We start from the raw sequence: 14678 nt of genomic DNA, 5'->3' as shown, positions 1-14678 counted from the left end.
ACCTTGGAAATTTTCCCTAGAGTACTTAGCATTAAACCTTCAAAGAATTATAACACCCTCCTTGACCTTCTGTGTTCCTCTCTCTCCAACTTCATAATGTACTGTTGTCCCTTTTTGAGCTAATTGTCCAGGATGTTCCCTGCCACACAATGGACATTTGGGAAATTACTTTTGAATAAAGAGTTAACAAGCACAGGGCTATTTAATTTATTTCGACTTCTGCATTCTTGTATTCACCTGTTGACCTTTGATATATACTCCATCTCCCAACAACACTGTTACTCTCCCTGATGCCTATTCGTTCTTCTGATTCTGTTTTATCCATTGCATCCCATTTTGATGTCTTTTTCATCCTGAAAAATTTTTCTGACCCACCATGTCCGTGTTGTGTGTCTTCCTAACAGACATTGTTGACACATTGTGTTTTAATATCTCACTGTTATTATAGTGTGAAGTCACTTTTGGCTCCCTTATTGGGGTCTCTCTGTGAAAGCAGCACTCAGGTTTTTTTCTTTATTCAGTACTGAAGCCCCAGCATGTTTTGATGTGCCTGCTTGAATCCTTAGCCTCAAAGTATGTGTTCCTAAATAAATGAAGGACCGAAGCAATGAAAGGCATATATTTATTCTGAAGTTGCAGATTTTGCATGAGTGAAGCTACATCTGTCAAAAACAGCTTTCCATGATGTAATGTTACCAAAGAGCCAACTGATTAACAGAGAAATAGTGGGAAAACAGGCCACATTCATCGTGTGATGATATCTTGCTAAGAAAAGGGGAAATATCGAGGTAAACTCTTTCTTCGTAGAATGACATACTCAAGTTTAATGTTGTTCTTATTCTTAGTTTAAGCATTAACAAATACAAATTGTGCTTCCAGAAGATATATAATTAAAATCTTGGATGAATGTAGAAAGAATTTCCTACTACTGTAACTTCTTTTTTTCTATACTTTACTAAAATTTTCCCGCTTTGTACTTACTCATTTGGTAATTGTGATAAATCACAAATATTCTACTTATTCAAACTGTTGTGTTCAAGTGAGTACAGAATTTATGAGTATGACTGGTTTAGTTTTTTCCTTTTTTATATATAATGATTTTTGTGTGTTTCCATTATCGCTGGGTAGACAGTATTCTGTAAAGTTTCTACTGTACAGAACCCAAACAGGCCCACACCAAGACATCATAAAAATGCAAATGTTAAATATGTTTTCTTTTTTTAATGATGGCACCATGGCATATGGAAGTTCCCGGACCAGGGATTGAATCTTAGCCACAGCTGTTACCTCCACAGCAGCTGTGGCAATGCCTGGTCCTTTAATCCACTGAAGTGGGGATCGAGCCTGTGCCTCCACAGTGACCCTGAGCCGCAGCAGTCAAATTCTTTTCCTATGGTTCCACAGTGGGAACTCTGATATGATTGTTTAATAACTTGAAATTCCTGGTAAAATATTAATTTAATGAATTTAATAAAATTCCTAACCAACCTAATATTATTTTATTTGAATCATCCCTCTTTCTGGTGGATTATTAGCAGAAGATGGTCTCAAAGACAATACAAAATGCTTCTGAGTGAGAGAAGGAAATTTGGAAACATGATGCAATATTCATTATTCATGTTTTAGAGATTAAAATGGGCCGTATCTTTTATATTCCTAAAGGAGTTACACAACACAATGCTATCAAAAATGTGTCATGATCAACCATGATATTTAAACATGGGCAGATTTACTGATAAAATCATTAGAATTTAGCCATATGTAGTCAACCAATTATATAATAGTATGTATGCTAACAGAGATGAATCTATAGTGCAATATATCATACATATGAAGAATATAAAGGAAAGTATTTCTTCATATGCGGATATACATGTAATTTGTTTATTAGATATGTATGTGGTCCGGCACGGTCCCTCAGACCATCTCTATGACTGGTGACTGTTGTAATCATGTTACCTTTTTGTCATCTTTTCCTGACAGTGTATCACAGCAGTTAAGAACATAGTCTGAGCGATCAGTAATATTCGGATGAGTGGTTCTTCAGTATTTCTGTTTTGGAACTTAGTCATTTCTGTTTGTTCCCTCAGCTGTGAATGGCGTTAACAGCAGAGCCTACCTAACTCTTTGGATTATTACAGAGATTATTCCTAAAAACCAGTATATATTTTTAATTCCTATGTTGTTTAATTAGAATAAAAGTTCAAATGCATATACATTGATTAACTTAGTGAGTGTATGCCCCAATTTGATGGAATTTTCCAAATGCAAAGAGAATAGTCCTGGCTAGGTTTTTTTTCCCCCCATTTTCTTGCACCATTTTAATTCCCCTTCTGGCATACTCTATGATTTGTAGTGTTTTATTTCTTTTATCTCTTGCTGAGACTAACACAAATGTTCTTATGACCCTTGCCTCTTATTCACTCACATTTGGGCTCTAGGCACATTTATATTTCACTTGAAATGGCTTTCACACTAAACAGTTTCCTAATGGCATTTTTCAGCTGTGCATTTCTCAAGGTATAGATTAAGGGATTTAACATGGGAGTTATCATACTGTAGAATACAGCAACTGCCTTATCAACAGGTAAAGTAACTGCTGGTCGCACATACTCAAATATGCAGGGCACAAAGAAGATGACAACTGCTGTGATGTGGGAGACACAGGTAGAGAGGGCTTTGCGTCTGGCCTCCAAGCTTTGTTTCCTTAGGGAGTTAAGGATGACCCCATAAGATCCAAACAAGATTAGGAAAATTAACAGACAGATGAATCCACTGTTGGCAGCAACAAAGAACCCTAGAGTATGGGTATCAGTGCAGGCCAGATTAAGCAGAGGAATCAGGTCACACACAAAGTGATCTATGACATTAGGGCCACAGAAGGGCAATCTGAAGATGAAGAGGATCTGAATGAATCCATGGAGAAAGCCTCCCAGCCATGACACTCCCACCAGCAGGCCACATAGCCTCCGATTCATGATGGTTGCATAGTACAAGGGCTTGCAGATGGCCACATAGCGGTCATAGGCCATCACGGTCAGCAGGATGATATCAGCCCCTGCAAAGAAATGTTCCCCAAAGATTTGCATCATGCATCCATGGAAAGTGGTTGTTTTCTTGTCATAGAGTGATTCTACCACCAGTTTAGGTGTATCCACACAGGAGAAACAAGCATCGATGAACGAGAGATGAGCCAGGAAAAAGTACATGGGGCACCCGATTAATGGGCTGGTAGTGATGGTGACCACGGTGAGCACATTTCCTCCCAGAGAGACAGTGTAGATGAGCAAAAACACCACAAATATGACTTTCTGCATGTGTGGATTCTGCGTGAGTCCCAGTAGAATGAACTCTGTTACATTGTTCCTAGTCTCCATGTAGTTCATGTTACTGTCAACCACAATACCTGAAAAAAAGTGCTTTTATTTTTTTTAGCTACATGTTACCTTTATTACGGCTCTCCATCAAATAAATATCAAATGCCTATATTCTACTGGATTTTAAATTCTTATAAGCTTTTCCTTCAGATAAAAAAACTTGTTTGATTCCTTGAAGGTTATTAAGTCTTTGTTTGTGAGAAAATGAGTATGAGAGTGTCAGTAGGAGAATATTACTGGAAGTGGAAGACGTAATGAGGGATCTGAGAGTGAGTGAATCTTATGTACAAGTCTAGTGAAGCATTTTGTATGACTTGGATGAAGTTGGCAGAGACTCAGCATCGGGACAGAGGCCAGAAAATTAACTTTAAGTATGTAATTAAATTTAAGAAGCCATTGATAATGGGAAGGTGATGAACATGGTACAGGAGACAGATTCTGTTATAAGAAAAGTGGTAAACCATGTGTCTTCAATCCAAGAATTTTATACTAGCTGATGAAGATGGTTTTAATAATTGTTTGCTATGGGAATGGCATTATAGGGACATATGCATGATATTTTTCCATCCATGTTGATCACTGTAAATAATTTTAGATACTGTACAGTAGACAATTGACAGAACACTGTAAACCTGGTATAATGGGAAAAATCAATTAAAAGAATTTTAGAGCCTATTGTTAATGGGAATACACATGATAATATTAACTAAACTGTAATTTAAATCAACTATACTACAATAAAATTCATTTTAATTGGTTTAATGTAATAATGATTGCACTCTAAGTGTTTTTTGGTTCTTCAAGACATTTGGTTAATCCTCATTACAAAATTATGAGATGATCACCACTATCATCTTTGTATGTATGTTACACACTAGGGAGCAGAAGCAGAGAGAAGTTAAAAGAATCTCAACAAAATCAAGCAGCTAATAAATGACAGATGTAAGGATAGTTCAGATTATACATATTATCTTTATTTTTCCTCCAAATTCTTTAACTGTGTCCAGTAGTGTTAGGTTAAATTAAATACTATTCAACTTGTCAACTCCTTTTGATGCAGCCTTAATAGATATGGTACTAAAATACTCCTTTGGAGGCAAATATATATGAATCCATTTCTTTGACAGACATATTAATACACATACACATAGACTCAGACATATACACACGGTTAAACATATTGGAATTTCCAGTATTGGATAACTGTGTGGTTCTGCTTTCACCAAATGTCTGTTTTCATTTATTTTTTCCCTCATCCTGGGATCTTTCCTCCCAAGATTCTGTACTAATCATGAATCCACAGATACTCCTGAAAAGTGTTGAATTTATGATGCCAGTGGTTGAGTTTATTGGTTTGAGAACCAGAAATAAAACTCAGATTAAAAAATTATTTCCCCACTCTCAGCTCCTTGATCTGAGGTACATTGGTTGGCCCCATACAATTTTGTTTCCTCTAATATCAAGCGAGAATATTCATGTGCACTCAGCTATAATGGGTTTTGATTGGGGAAACATATGAACATATGCACTACATGCCGTAGACAAAGAACCTTCACTTGTTTTTCTGACTCTCTATGAATATAGGCGTAGGAAGAATGGCCATATTCAACAATAATACAGAAAAGCATTTACCATGAAACAAATGTGGAGGATTCACCTGCAGTTTTCCTTTAAAAGAGCTACAGGAGACATCCTATGCATAACAGTGTATCTCAGGAAAAGATCTTCCTGTTGGACTAAATAGTGTGTGATGTATATCGCTTAATAGTCTCCTTTATACCTTTGTGTGTGTGTGAGGTGTGTTTAAATTTTGCATACATTCTCATGATTCATCTGAATTGTTTCAAATGGGTCTCTTGGCCAAAGAAAGATATCTGGTATAGAGAGCTGGGTCCTACAAATACATTTAATAATCTCGAATTTTTCCTTTGTTAGGGTAGATTAATGATGTTCAACAACTTTCTCTTGAAGAGTGGGGAAAGATATAAGGCATTATTATGAACTTGAAAAATGTTGAAAAATCAGAATCATTATATATGTAAAGCGACAGTCTGTAATCAGCATCAGCACTACTGAGAACCTTACCTTCTGGTCTTGGGTGATATTAATGATATTTGAGAGGGTTCACAACTAATCCATCTTCACAATGATCACCTTTTGGGATAAGTACCTTTCAAGATGAAAGACCTGATGCCAGAGGAAAGAGAGTCTTCAGATAACTCCTTATCACATCAACAATAGATAAGTCATTTTAACAGTCTAAAAATATGCTTCTAGCCTAGCGCCTCAAATGGTTTGCACAGAAAACCTGGGAGTGGAGTTTAGAATGGATTCCTTTGGTTCACCACGGAGCAATGAGCTTTGATGGATGGCTCTGTGCTATAAGCAGGAGGCAGAATGTGTGGTAGAAACACATCGAAATGCGCCATTCCATCCTTGATGCATCGTGCTCTGGATGAGTAAAGAAACACAGAAACAGAAGACATGTTCCCATGCCCTGCATGGATCCTTAAAGAGGTTTCCACAAAAGTTCGAGGCCCTTTTCCTTAGAGCTGCTATTTTCTCTCCCAGGAATTAATTACCTTCTTTGATGGAAAGGCTTTGTCTTCGAAGCAGGTATTCTGGAGAGACAGGTTGGAAGAGCCCATAATCTTCTGTGGGGAATTGTATTCCCTGCCCTTGGAAACAAACCCTGTGAGTCCCCTTTCTCTGTGTGAATCTGGGTATCTGAGCAACTTGAATGTCATGTGCGTAGCAAGGATGGCATAGTTCCAGTGTGAGGATCTCTGATGTGGTTAACCTGTGCCCTCATGGCAGAGAGAGAATTCTGTCTTCTTTCAATATGACAACCTTTTGTAGGAAACCTAGTATTTATTCCGTGAGAGCTAGAGCAGTGAGGGTGTAAAATTAATGACAGAGATTTAAAAGTACTCACATTCAGAACCTCTTTTTCACATTCACCAGAGGCACTTGGAAGAAAAGAACAGTTCTAAAACAATTTCAATTTTATCTCTGGTGCTTTGGTGATGGTTATTATGGCACATTAGGCAACATTAAACATGTGGAATGATATCTAAGCACATGAAGCTCATTCTAAATTCAATCACAAGGGACATTTTAGTTCCTTTGTTGGCATTTTACTTTTCGTCATTCTAGGAGATATTCAGTGATAAATTATGGAGGATTTAGTTTGCTATCCGTCATGACTAACTACATTGCCCATTTTTTTTTAACTGTCATTATAGGTATATTTTTTTTGGGGTGGAGGGTGTTTCTTTTCATGTTCTTTGTAAAATTTGTAATTAAGAAAATAACAAAACAAAGCAGGAGTTCCCATTATGGCTCAGTCGTTAATGATTCTGACTAGGAACCATGAGGTTGCAGGTTCGATTCTTGGCCTCACTCAGTGGGTTAAGGATCTGGCTTTGGCATGAGCTGCAGTGTGGGTCACAGATGTGGCTTGGGTCCTGTGTTGCTGTGGCTCTTGTGTAAGCAGGCAGCTACTGCTCCGATTGTACCCCTGACCTGGGAACCTCCATGTGTTGCGGGTGCAGCCTTAGAAAAGACAAAAAGACCAAGAAAAAAAAAATACTAATAGTAAAATAAAAATAAGAACTCCTTAGTTCCCTTTCTAGCTCAGTGTGTGAGGAACCTGACATAGTGTCCTTGAGGATGCATGTTCAATCCTTGGCCTTGCTCAGTGGGTTAATGTCCTGGAGTTGTCATACATAAGCTGCGATTTAGGTCTTGAATGTGGCTTGGATGGGGATTCATGTGCCTGTGGAGTAGGCTGGCAACTGAAGCTCTGCTTTTACCATAAGCCTGGAAACTTCCATATGCCACAGGTGTCCAGAAAGAATGGGGCTGTGGGCTGTCAGCAGCCCAGTCACACAACAGCTATTCCTGGGTGAATTGGGGCCCAGTGCAGGAGATCTGACCAGAAGCAGCCGTGTCCACCCCATTCTGCATCATCACTGGCAAAGCTCAAGCCTCCAGAATCCTTTTACACCTGAATCACTACAGTAACCTCCTTGCTTCCATCTGCTGCCTGTGATACTTCCTTCAACTTAGTTTCCATAGTGAAGCCAGAATTATCATTCTAAAAGTCAAAACGAACTTCATCATTTTCTAGTTTAAAACTATGTACGCTGGACAATTCCCCTGGAGTACTTAGCATTAAGCCTTCAAACAATTACAACACCCTCGTTAACCTTCTCTGTTCCTGTCTCTCCAACTTCAAAATGTGCTCTTGTCCCTTTTGGAGCTAAGTGCCTAGCATGTTGCCTGCCACACAGTGGACATTCAGGAAATAACTTTTAAGTAGTTGATTTAACAAGTACAGGAATATTTAATTTATTAGGATTTCTGCATTTTTTCTTCTTTGCATCTTTTCTAGAGCCACACCCATGGCATTTGGAGGTTCCCAAGCTAGGGGCCTAATCACAGCTACAGCCGCCAGGCTATGCAAAAGCCACAGCAATGCAGGATACGAGGCACATCTCCAACCTACACCACAACTCACAGCAATGCCAGATCCTTAACCCATCAAGTAAGGCCAATAGTCGAGCCCACAACCTCATGGTTCCTAGTCGGATTTGTTATCCACTGCGCCACAATGGGAACGAAGACTTATGCATTCTTTTATCCACCTGCTGACTTTTGATATATGCTCCATCTCTCAGCAACACTGTTACTCTCCCTGATGCCTATTCATTCTTCTGAGTGTATTTTATCCACTGCATCCCATTCTGATCTCTTTTCATCCTGAAATTTTTTCTGCCCCACCATTTCTGTGTTGTGTGTCTTCCCAACAGACTTTGAGGACACACTCTGCTTCATTATCTTACAGGTGATAGCAGTGTGGTGTCATGTTCTGCTCCCTTGTTGGGGTCTGTCTGTGAAAGCATCCCTCAGGTTTTTTTCTTTATTCAGTCCTGAAGCCCCAGCATCTATGAATGTTCCTGCTAGAATCCTTGGACTCAAAGTATGTGTTGTTTAATAAATGAAGGATGGAAGCAATGAATGGAATGTATTTATTCTGAAATTGCAGAGTTTGCATACGTGAAGGTACATCTGTCAAGCATAGATTTTCATGATGTCATGTTACCCAAAATCAAACCGATTAACAGAAAAATACAGGAAAAACAGGCCACCTTCATGGTGAGGCGAAGTCTTTCTAGGAGGAGGGAGAACCTCAGGGTAAACTGCTTTTTCATAGAATGACATACTCGTTTTTGTTTTTCCTTATTCCTAGTTTAAGCAGGAAGAAAAACAAATGGTAAGGGATCTAAATAAAAGTCTCAGATGAAGGTAGAAAGAATTTCCTAGGTTCCGGTAGTATTTTTGTCCTATGTTTTATTACATTTTTCCCTCTTTGTATTTACCTTTATTCATTTGTTAATTATTAGAAAGGACAATTTATTCTACTTGTTCAAACTCTTGTTTTCCAGTGGGCACATATTTACGAGTATGACTGGTTTTTGTTGTTTGTCTGTTTCCCTATTTTTTGACTGCTCCTGTACCATATGGAAGTTCCCAGACCAGGAATTCTATCCCAGCCACAGCTGTTACCTATGCTGTAGCTGTGGCAATGCCTGATCCTTTAACCCACTGAACTAGGGATCAAACCTGTGCCTCCACAGTAACCCTGAGCCACTGGAGTCAGATTTTTTACCTACTCTATGCCAGAGTGGACACTCCAATATGATTGTTTAAAGCATTGAAATTCATAATTAAATATTAATTTACTGAATTTAATAAAATTCCTGTCAAAGAAAATATTTATTTTTAATAATAATAAAGCTGGTGACAAGGATGATACAAAATGCATCTGAGTGATAGAAGGACATTTGGAAGTATGATGTAATATTCATTATTCATGAATTAGAGATTAAATGTCCCATATCTTTTTTATGCATAAATGAGTTACATAACAGAATGTTACAGAAAATACCCAACCATCAATCATGATATTTAAAAATGGACCAGCACAAATGAACATCTCCTCAGAAAAGAAAATCATGGACTTGGAGAAGAGACTTGTGGTTGCCTGATGGGAGGGGGAGGGAGTGGGAGGGATCGGGAGCTTGGGCTTATCAGACACAACCTAGAATAGATTTATAAGGAGATTCTGCTGAATAGCATTGAGAAATATGTCTAGATACTCATGTCGCAACAGAAGAAAGGGTGGGGGAAAAAACTGTAACTGCAATGTATACATCTAAGGATGACCTGACCCCCTTGCTGTACAGTGGGAAAATAATAAAAAAAAAAAAAAGACAAAAAAAAAATAAAAATGGAGAGATTGACCACTAAAACTATTAGAATTTTGTTATATGTAATCAACACATTATTTAATAGTATATACACTAAAAGATATATGAATATATAGTGTAACACATCATACATATTAAGAAAATAAATGATTTATTCCTATGATGCTATAATGTAATAATCTACTTTATTTATTACATACATATATGGTGCAGCACCGTCCCGCAGTCCATTGTCAATAACAGTGACTATTCTACTCATGTTCCCTTCTTGTCATCATTTCCTGACAGTGTATCACAGCACTAAAGATGATAGTCTGAGAGATCAGTAGTATTCTGATTACTGGTACTTCAGTTTTTCTGTTTTGGAACTTACTCTTTTATGTTTGTTCTCTGAGCTCTTAATGGCAAAAATGGCAGCGTCTACCTATGTCTTTGGATTGTAACAGAGATTATTACTAAACCTCAGTATATATTTTTATTGCATTTATTGGCTGTTTCATTAGAATAAAAACTTTGAATCCATATGAATTGATGAATTTAGTGACAGTGTGCCCCAATTTGATGGAATTTTCCCACCTCTTTGAGAAGTTTTGTGCTAGTTTTTTTTCCCCCCATTTTCTTGTACCCATTTTAATTCCCCTTTTGACAGAATACATGCTTTCTAATGATTTATTTTTCATTGGCTCACAGGTATACTTTACTGAAAATAACAAAAATCTCCTTGTGTCCCTTGATATGGTGACTCAAATTTGGGCTCCAGGCACATTTATATATCACTTGAAATGGCTTTCCTACTAAACAGTTTCCTAATGGCATTTTTCAGCTGTGCATTTCTCAAGGTATAGATTAAGGGATTTAACATGGGAGTTATCATAGTGTAGAAGACAGCAACTGCTTTATCAATGGGTAAAGTAACTGCTGGTCGCATGTACTCAAATATGCAGGGCACAAAGAAGATGACAACTGCTGTGATGTGGGAGACACAGGTAGAGAGGGCTTTGCGTCTGGCCTCCAAGCTTTGGGTCCTAAGGGTGTGAAGGATGACCGCATAGGAGCCAAGCAAGAGTAGGAAGTTCAACAGACAGATGAATCCACTGTTGGCAACAATAACAAGCCCTAGAGTGTGGGTATCAGTGCAGGCCAGTTTAAGCAAAGGATTCAGATCACACATAAAGTGATCTATGACATTAGGGCCACAGAAGGGTAATCTGAAGATGAAGAGGATCTGAATGAATCCATGGAGAAAGCCTCCCAGCCATGACACTCCCACCAGCAGGCCACATAGCCTCCGATTCATGATGGTTGCATAGTACAAGGGCTTGCAGATGGCCACATAGCGGTCATAGGCCATCACGGTCAGCAGGATGATATCAGCCCCTCCAAAGAAATGTTCCCCAAAGATTTGCATCATGCATCCATGGAAAGTGCTTGTTTTCTTTTCATAGAGTGAGTCTACCACCAGTTTAGGGGTATCCACACAGGAATAGCAAGCGTCAATGAACGAGAGATGAGCCAGGAAAAAGTACATGGGGCACCCGATTAATGGGCTGGTAGTGATGGTGACTATGGTGAGCACATTTCCTCCCAGAGAGACAGCATAGATGACCAAACACACCACAAATATGACTTTCTGCATGTGTGGATTCTGTGTGAGTCCCAGCAGAATGAACTCCGAAACGTTGTTCCTAGTCTCCATGGCAGTAATATGTTACTGTCAACCACATTACCTGCAACAAAGTCCTTTTATTTTTTAGCTTACACTTGAGTTTTTTAAGCCTCTCCATCAAATAAATAACAAATGCCTATATTCTACTGGATTCTAAATTCTTATAAGATATACCTTGAGATAAAATATTTGATCTGATCTGTTGAAGGTTATTCAAGTGTGAGAGTATAAGAAATGAGAATAAGAGTGTCAGTAGGAGAATATGAATGGAATTGGAAGTGGGAACGAGGGATCTGAGAGAGAGGAAATCTTGTGTACAAGTCTAGTGAAGCGTTTTGTGTGACTTGGATGAAGTGGGCAGAGACTCAGCCTGGGGACAGAGGCCGTAAAATTAACTTTAAATATGTAATTCAATATAGCAAGACATTGGTAATGGGAAGGTGATGAACATGGTACAGGAGACAAAGTCTGCTCTAAGCAAAGTGGTAAACCATGTGTCTTCAATCCAAGAATTTTGTAATACCTGATTAAGAGAGTTTTAAAAATTGATGCTATGAGAATGGCATAATAGAAACATGTACATAGTATTATTCCATCCATGTTGGTCACAGAATGAATTTTAGATTCTGTACAGGAGAAAATTGAAAGAACACAGTAAACCAGTTATACTAGAAAAAAATTAAAATCATTTAAAAGAATAATTTTTGCAACTAATATTAATATCAATTCTCATGATAATATTAACTAAACCTTAATTTAAATCTGCTTTACTACAATAAAATTAATTTAATGCGGCTTAGTGAATACATATTGTATCCTTAAAAATTTTTTTTGAATGGCATTTGGTTAATCCTCATTACTAAATTATGAGATGATCACCACTATCATTTTTGTACCTATGTTACACACTAGAGAGCAGAATCAGAGAGAAGTTATGGATCTCAACAAAATCAAACAGCTAATAAATGGCAGATCTAAGAATTAATCAAATTTTACATCTTATCTTTAATTTTCATGCAAATTCTTTAACTATGTCCAGTATTGTTAGGTTAAAATAAACACAACTCGTAAATCCTTTTTTAAACTTTTAATTACTCAAATGAATTAATCAACTCCTTTTAATGTGACCAGAAATTTATGTTTACTATAATGCTCTTTCAGCGACAAGTATATATGAATCAATTTGATTGACAGACATATAAATACACATACACACAGACTCAGACATATACACAAGGTTCAACACATTGGAATTTCCAGTTTGGAATAACTATGTGGTCCTGCTTTCACTGAAGGTCTGTTTTCATTTTCTCTCTCCGTCACCCTAGGATCTTTCCTCCCCAGTTTCCCTACTAATCATGAATCCACAGATACTCCTGAAAAGCATTGAAATGATGATCCTAGTGGTTGAGTATGTTAGTTTGCGAATCAGAAATAAAACTCAGATTAGAAAATTCTTTCCCCACTCTCACGTTCTTGATCTCAGGTACATTTCTTGGCCCTTTACAAGTTTGTTTTCTCTAATGTCAAGTGAGAATATTCATGTGCACTCAGTAATTGTGGATATTGATTGAGGAAACATATATGAACATATGCACTACATGCTGCAGACAAAGAACCTTCACTTGTTTTCCTGACTCTCTATGGATGTAGGTGTTGGAAGAATGGCCATATTCAGCAATAATACAGCAAACATTTAACCATGTTAGAAACTGTGGAGGATTCATCTCCAATTTTCCTTTAAAGAAGCTACAGCAGACTCATCGTATGCGTAACAGTGAATCTCAGGAAAAGATCTTCCTGTTGGACTAAATACTGTATGGTTGATATCACTTAATAGTCTCCTTTATACCTTTGCATGTGTGTGAGGTGTGTTTAAATTTCATTTACATTCTCATGATTCATCTTGATGGTTTCAAATGGGTCTCTTGACCAAAGAAAGATATCTGGAGTAGAGAGCTGGGTCCTACAAATACAGTTTCTTTTTTAAAATTATTTTTTATTGTTATTACTCAAATGAATTTATCAGATCTGTAGTTGTATCATGATCATAATTATCTGATTTCACAGGATCGAATCTTGAGTGTTTCATTTGTTAGGGTAGATTAATGATATTCATCAACTTACTCTTGAAGAGTGGGGAAAGATATAATGCATTATTACTCTCTTTGAAAATGTTGCAAAATCAGGGTCATTATATATGTAAAGTGACAATCTGTAATCAGCATCAGCGCTACTGAGAACCTTACCTTCTGGTCTTGGGTGATATTAATGATATTTGAGAGGGTTCACAACTAATCCATCTTCACAATGACCTCCTTTTGGGATAAGTACCTTTCAACATCAAAGACCTGGCACAAGAGGAAAGAGAGTCTTCAGATAATTCCTTATCACATCAACAATAGATAAGTCATTTTAACAGTCTAAAAATATGCTTCTAGCCTAGCGCCTCAAATGGTTTGCACAGAAAACCTGGGAGTGGAGTTTAGAATGGATTCCTTTGGTTCACCATGGAGCAGTGAGCTTCGATGGATGGCTCTGATGCTATAAGCAGGAGGCAGAATGTGTGGTAGAAACACATGGAAATGCACCATTCCATCCTTGATGCATCGTGCTCTGGATGAGTAAAGAAACACAGAGACGGAAGACATGTTCCCATGCCCTGCATGGATCCTTAAAGAGGTTTCCACAAAAGTTCGAGGCCCTTTTCCTTAGAGCTGCTATTTTCTCTCCCAGGAATTAATTACCTTCTCTGATGGAAAGGCTTTGTCTTAGAAGCAGGTATGCTGGAGAGACAGGTTGGAAGAGCCCATAATCTTCTGTGGGGAATTGTATTCCCTGCCCTTGGAAACAAACCCTGTGAGTCCCCTTTCTCTGTGTGAATCTGGGTATCTGAGCAACTTGAATGTCATGTGCGTAGCAAGGATGGCATAGTTCCAGTGTGAGGATCTCTGATGTGGTTAACCTGTGCCCTCATGGCAGAGAGAGAATTCTGTCTTCTTTCAATATGACAACCTTTTCTAGGAAACTTACTATTTATTCCATGAGAGCTAGAGCAGTGAGGGTGTAAAACTAATGACAGAGATTTAAAAGTACTCACATTCAGAACCTCTTTTTCACATTCACCAGAGCCCCTTGGAAGAAAAGAACAGTTCTAAAACAATTTCAATTTTATCTCTGGTGCTTTGGTGATGGTCAGTATGGCACATTAGGCAACATTAAACATGTGGAATGATATCTAAACGCATGAAGCTCATTCTAAATTCAATCACAAGGGACATTCTGGTTCCTTTGTTGGCATTTTACTTTTAGTCATTCTAGGAGATATTCAGTGATAAATTATGGAGCATTTAGTTTGCT

At 37.8% G+C, this 14678-nt stretch overlaps 3 protein-coding genes across 5 annotated transcripts in view; 1 reads left to right on the top strand and 2 right to left on the bottom strand.

Annotated features, from left to right (window-relative positions):
• The window catches only part of LOC146405189 (olfactory receptor 1165-like), a 458625-nt gene that overhangs the window by 229344 nt on the left and 214603 nt on the right, over positions 1-14678 (top strand). The window lies entirely within an intron of this gene.
• On the bottom strand, positions 609-13669 carry LOC146405205 (olfactory receptor 4C46-like). Of its 2 annotated transcripts, XM_085010074.1 has the most exons (3): positions 13568-13669; positions 5463-5564; positions 609-3406 (listed from the first exon to the last, which is right to left on the bottom strand). In XM_085010074.1, exon 3 carries the CDS (start codon positions 3384-3386, stop codon positions 2448-2450), a length of 939 nt encoding a protein of 312 aa, XP_084866200.1. In that variant the 5' UTR covers positions 3387-3406; positions 5463-5564; positions 13568-13669; the 3' UTR covers positions 609-2447. The 2 variants fall into 2 exon arrangements, with proteins under 2 accessions (XP_084866200.1, XP_084866201.1); XM_085010075.1 differs by lacking the exon at positions 5463-5564.
• Positions 8397-13669, bottom strand: LOC100520424 (olfactory receptor 4C46-like). 2 transcript variants are annotated; one of them, XM_085010076.1, is made up of 3 exons: positions 13568-13669; positions 11842-11944; positions 8397-11379 (listed from the first exon to the last, which is right to left on the bottom strand). In XM_085010076.1, exon 3 carries the CDS (start codon positions 11346-11348, stop codon positions 10419-10421), a length of 930 nt encoding a protein of 309 aa, XP_084866202.1. In that variant the 5' UTR covers positions 11349-11379; positions 11842-11944; positions 13568-13669; the 3' UTR covers positions 8397-10418. The 2 variants fall into 2 exon arrangements, with proteins under 2 accessions (XP_084866202.1, XP_003124242.2); XM_003124194.4 differs by lacking the exon at positions 11842-11944.

The sequence above is a fragment of the Sus scrofa genome, chromosome 2, assembly GCF_054392235.1.
Source record: "Sus scrofa isolate SSC_HxYL_T2T_F1_AM1 chromosome 2, Sscrofa_HxYL_maternal_Yorkshire_Landrace_v2.0, whole genome shotgun sequence".
NCBI lineage: Eukaryota > Metazoa > Chordata > Mammalia > Artiodactyla > Suidae > Sus > Sus scrofa.
The sequence above is the reverse complement of the archived record's forward strand: the minus strand, read 5'-3'. Positions and strand labels throughout refer to the sequence as shown.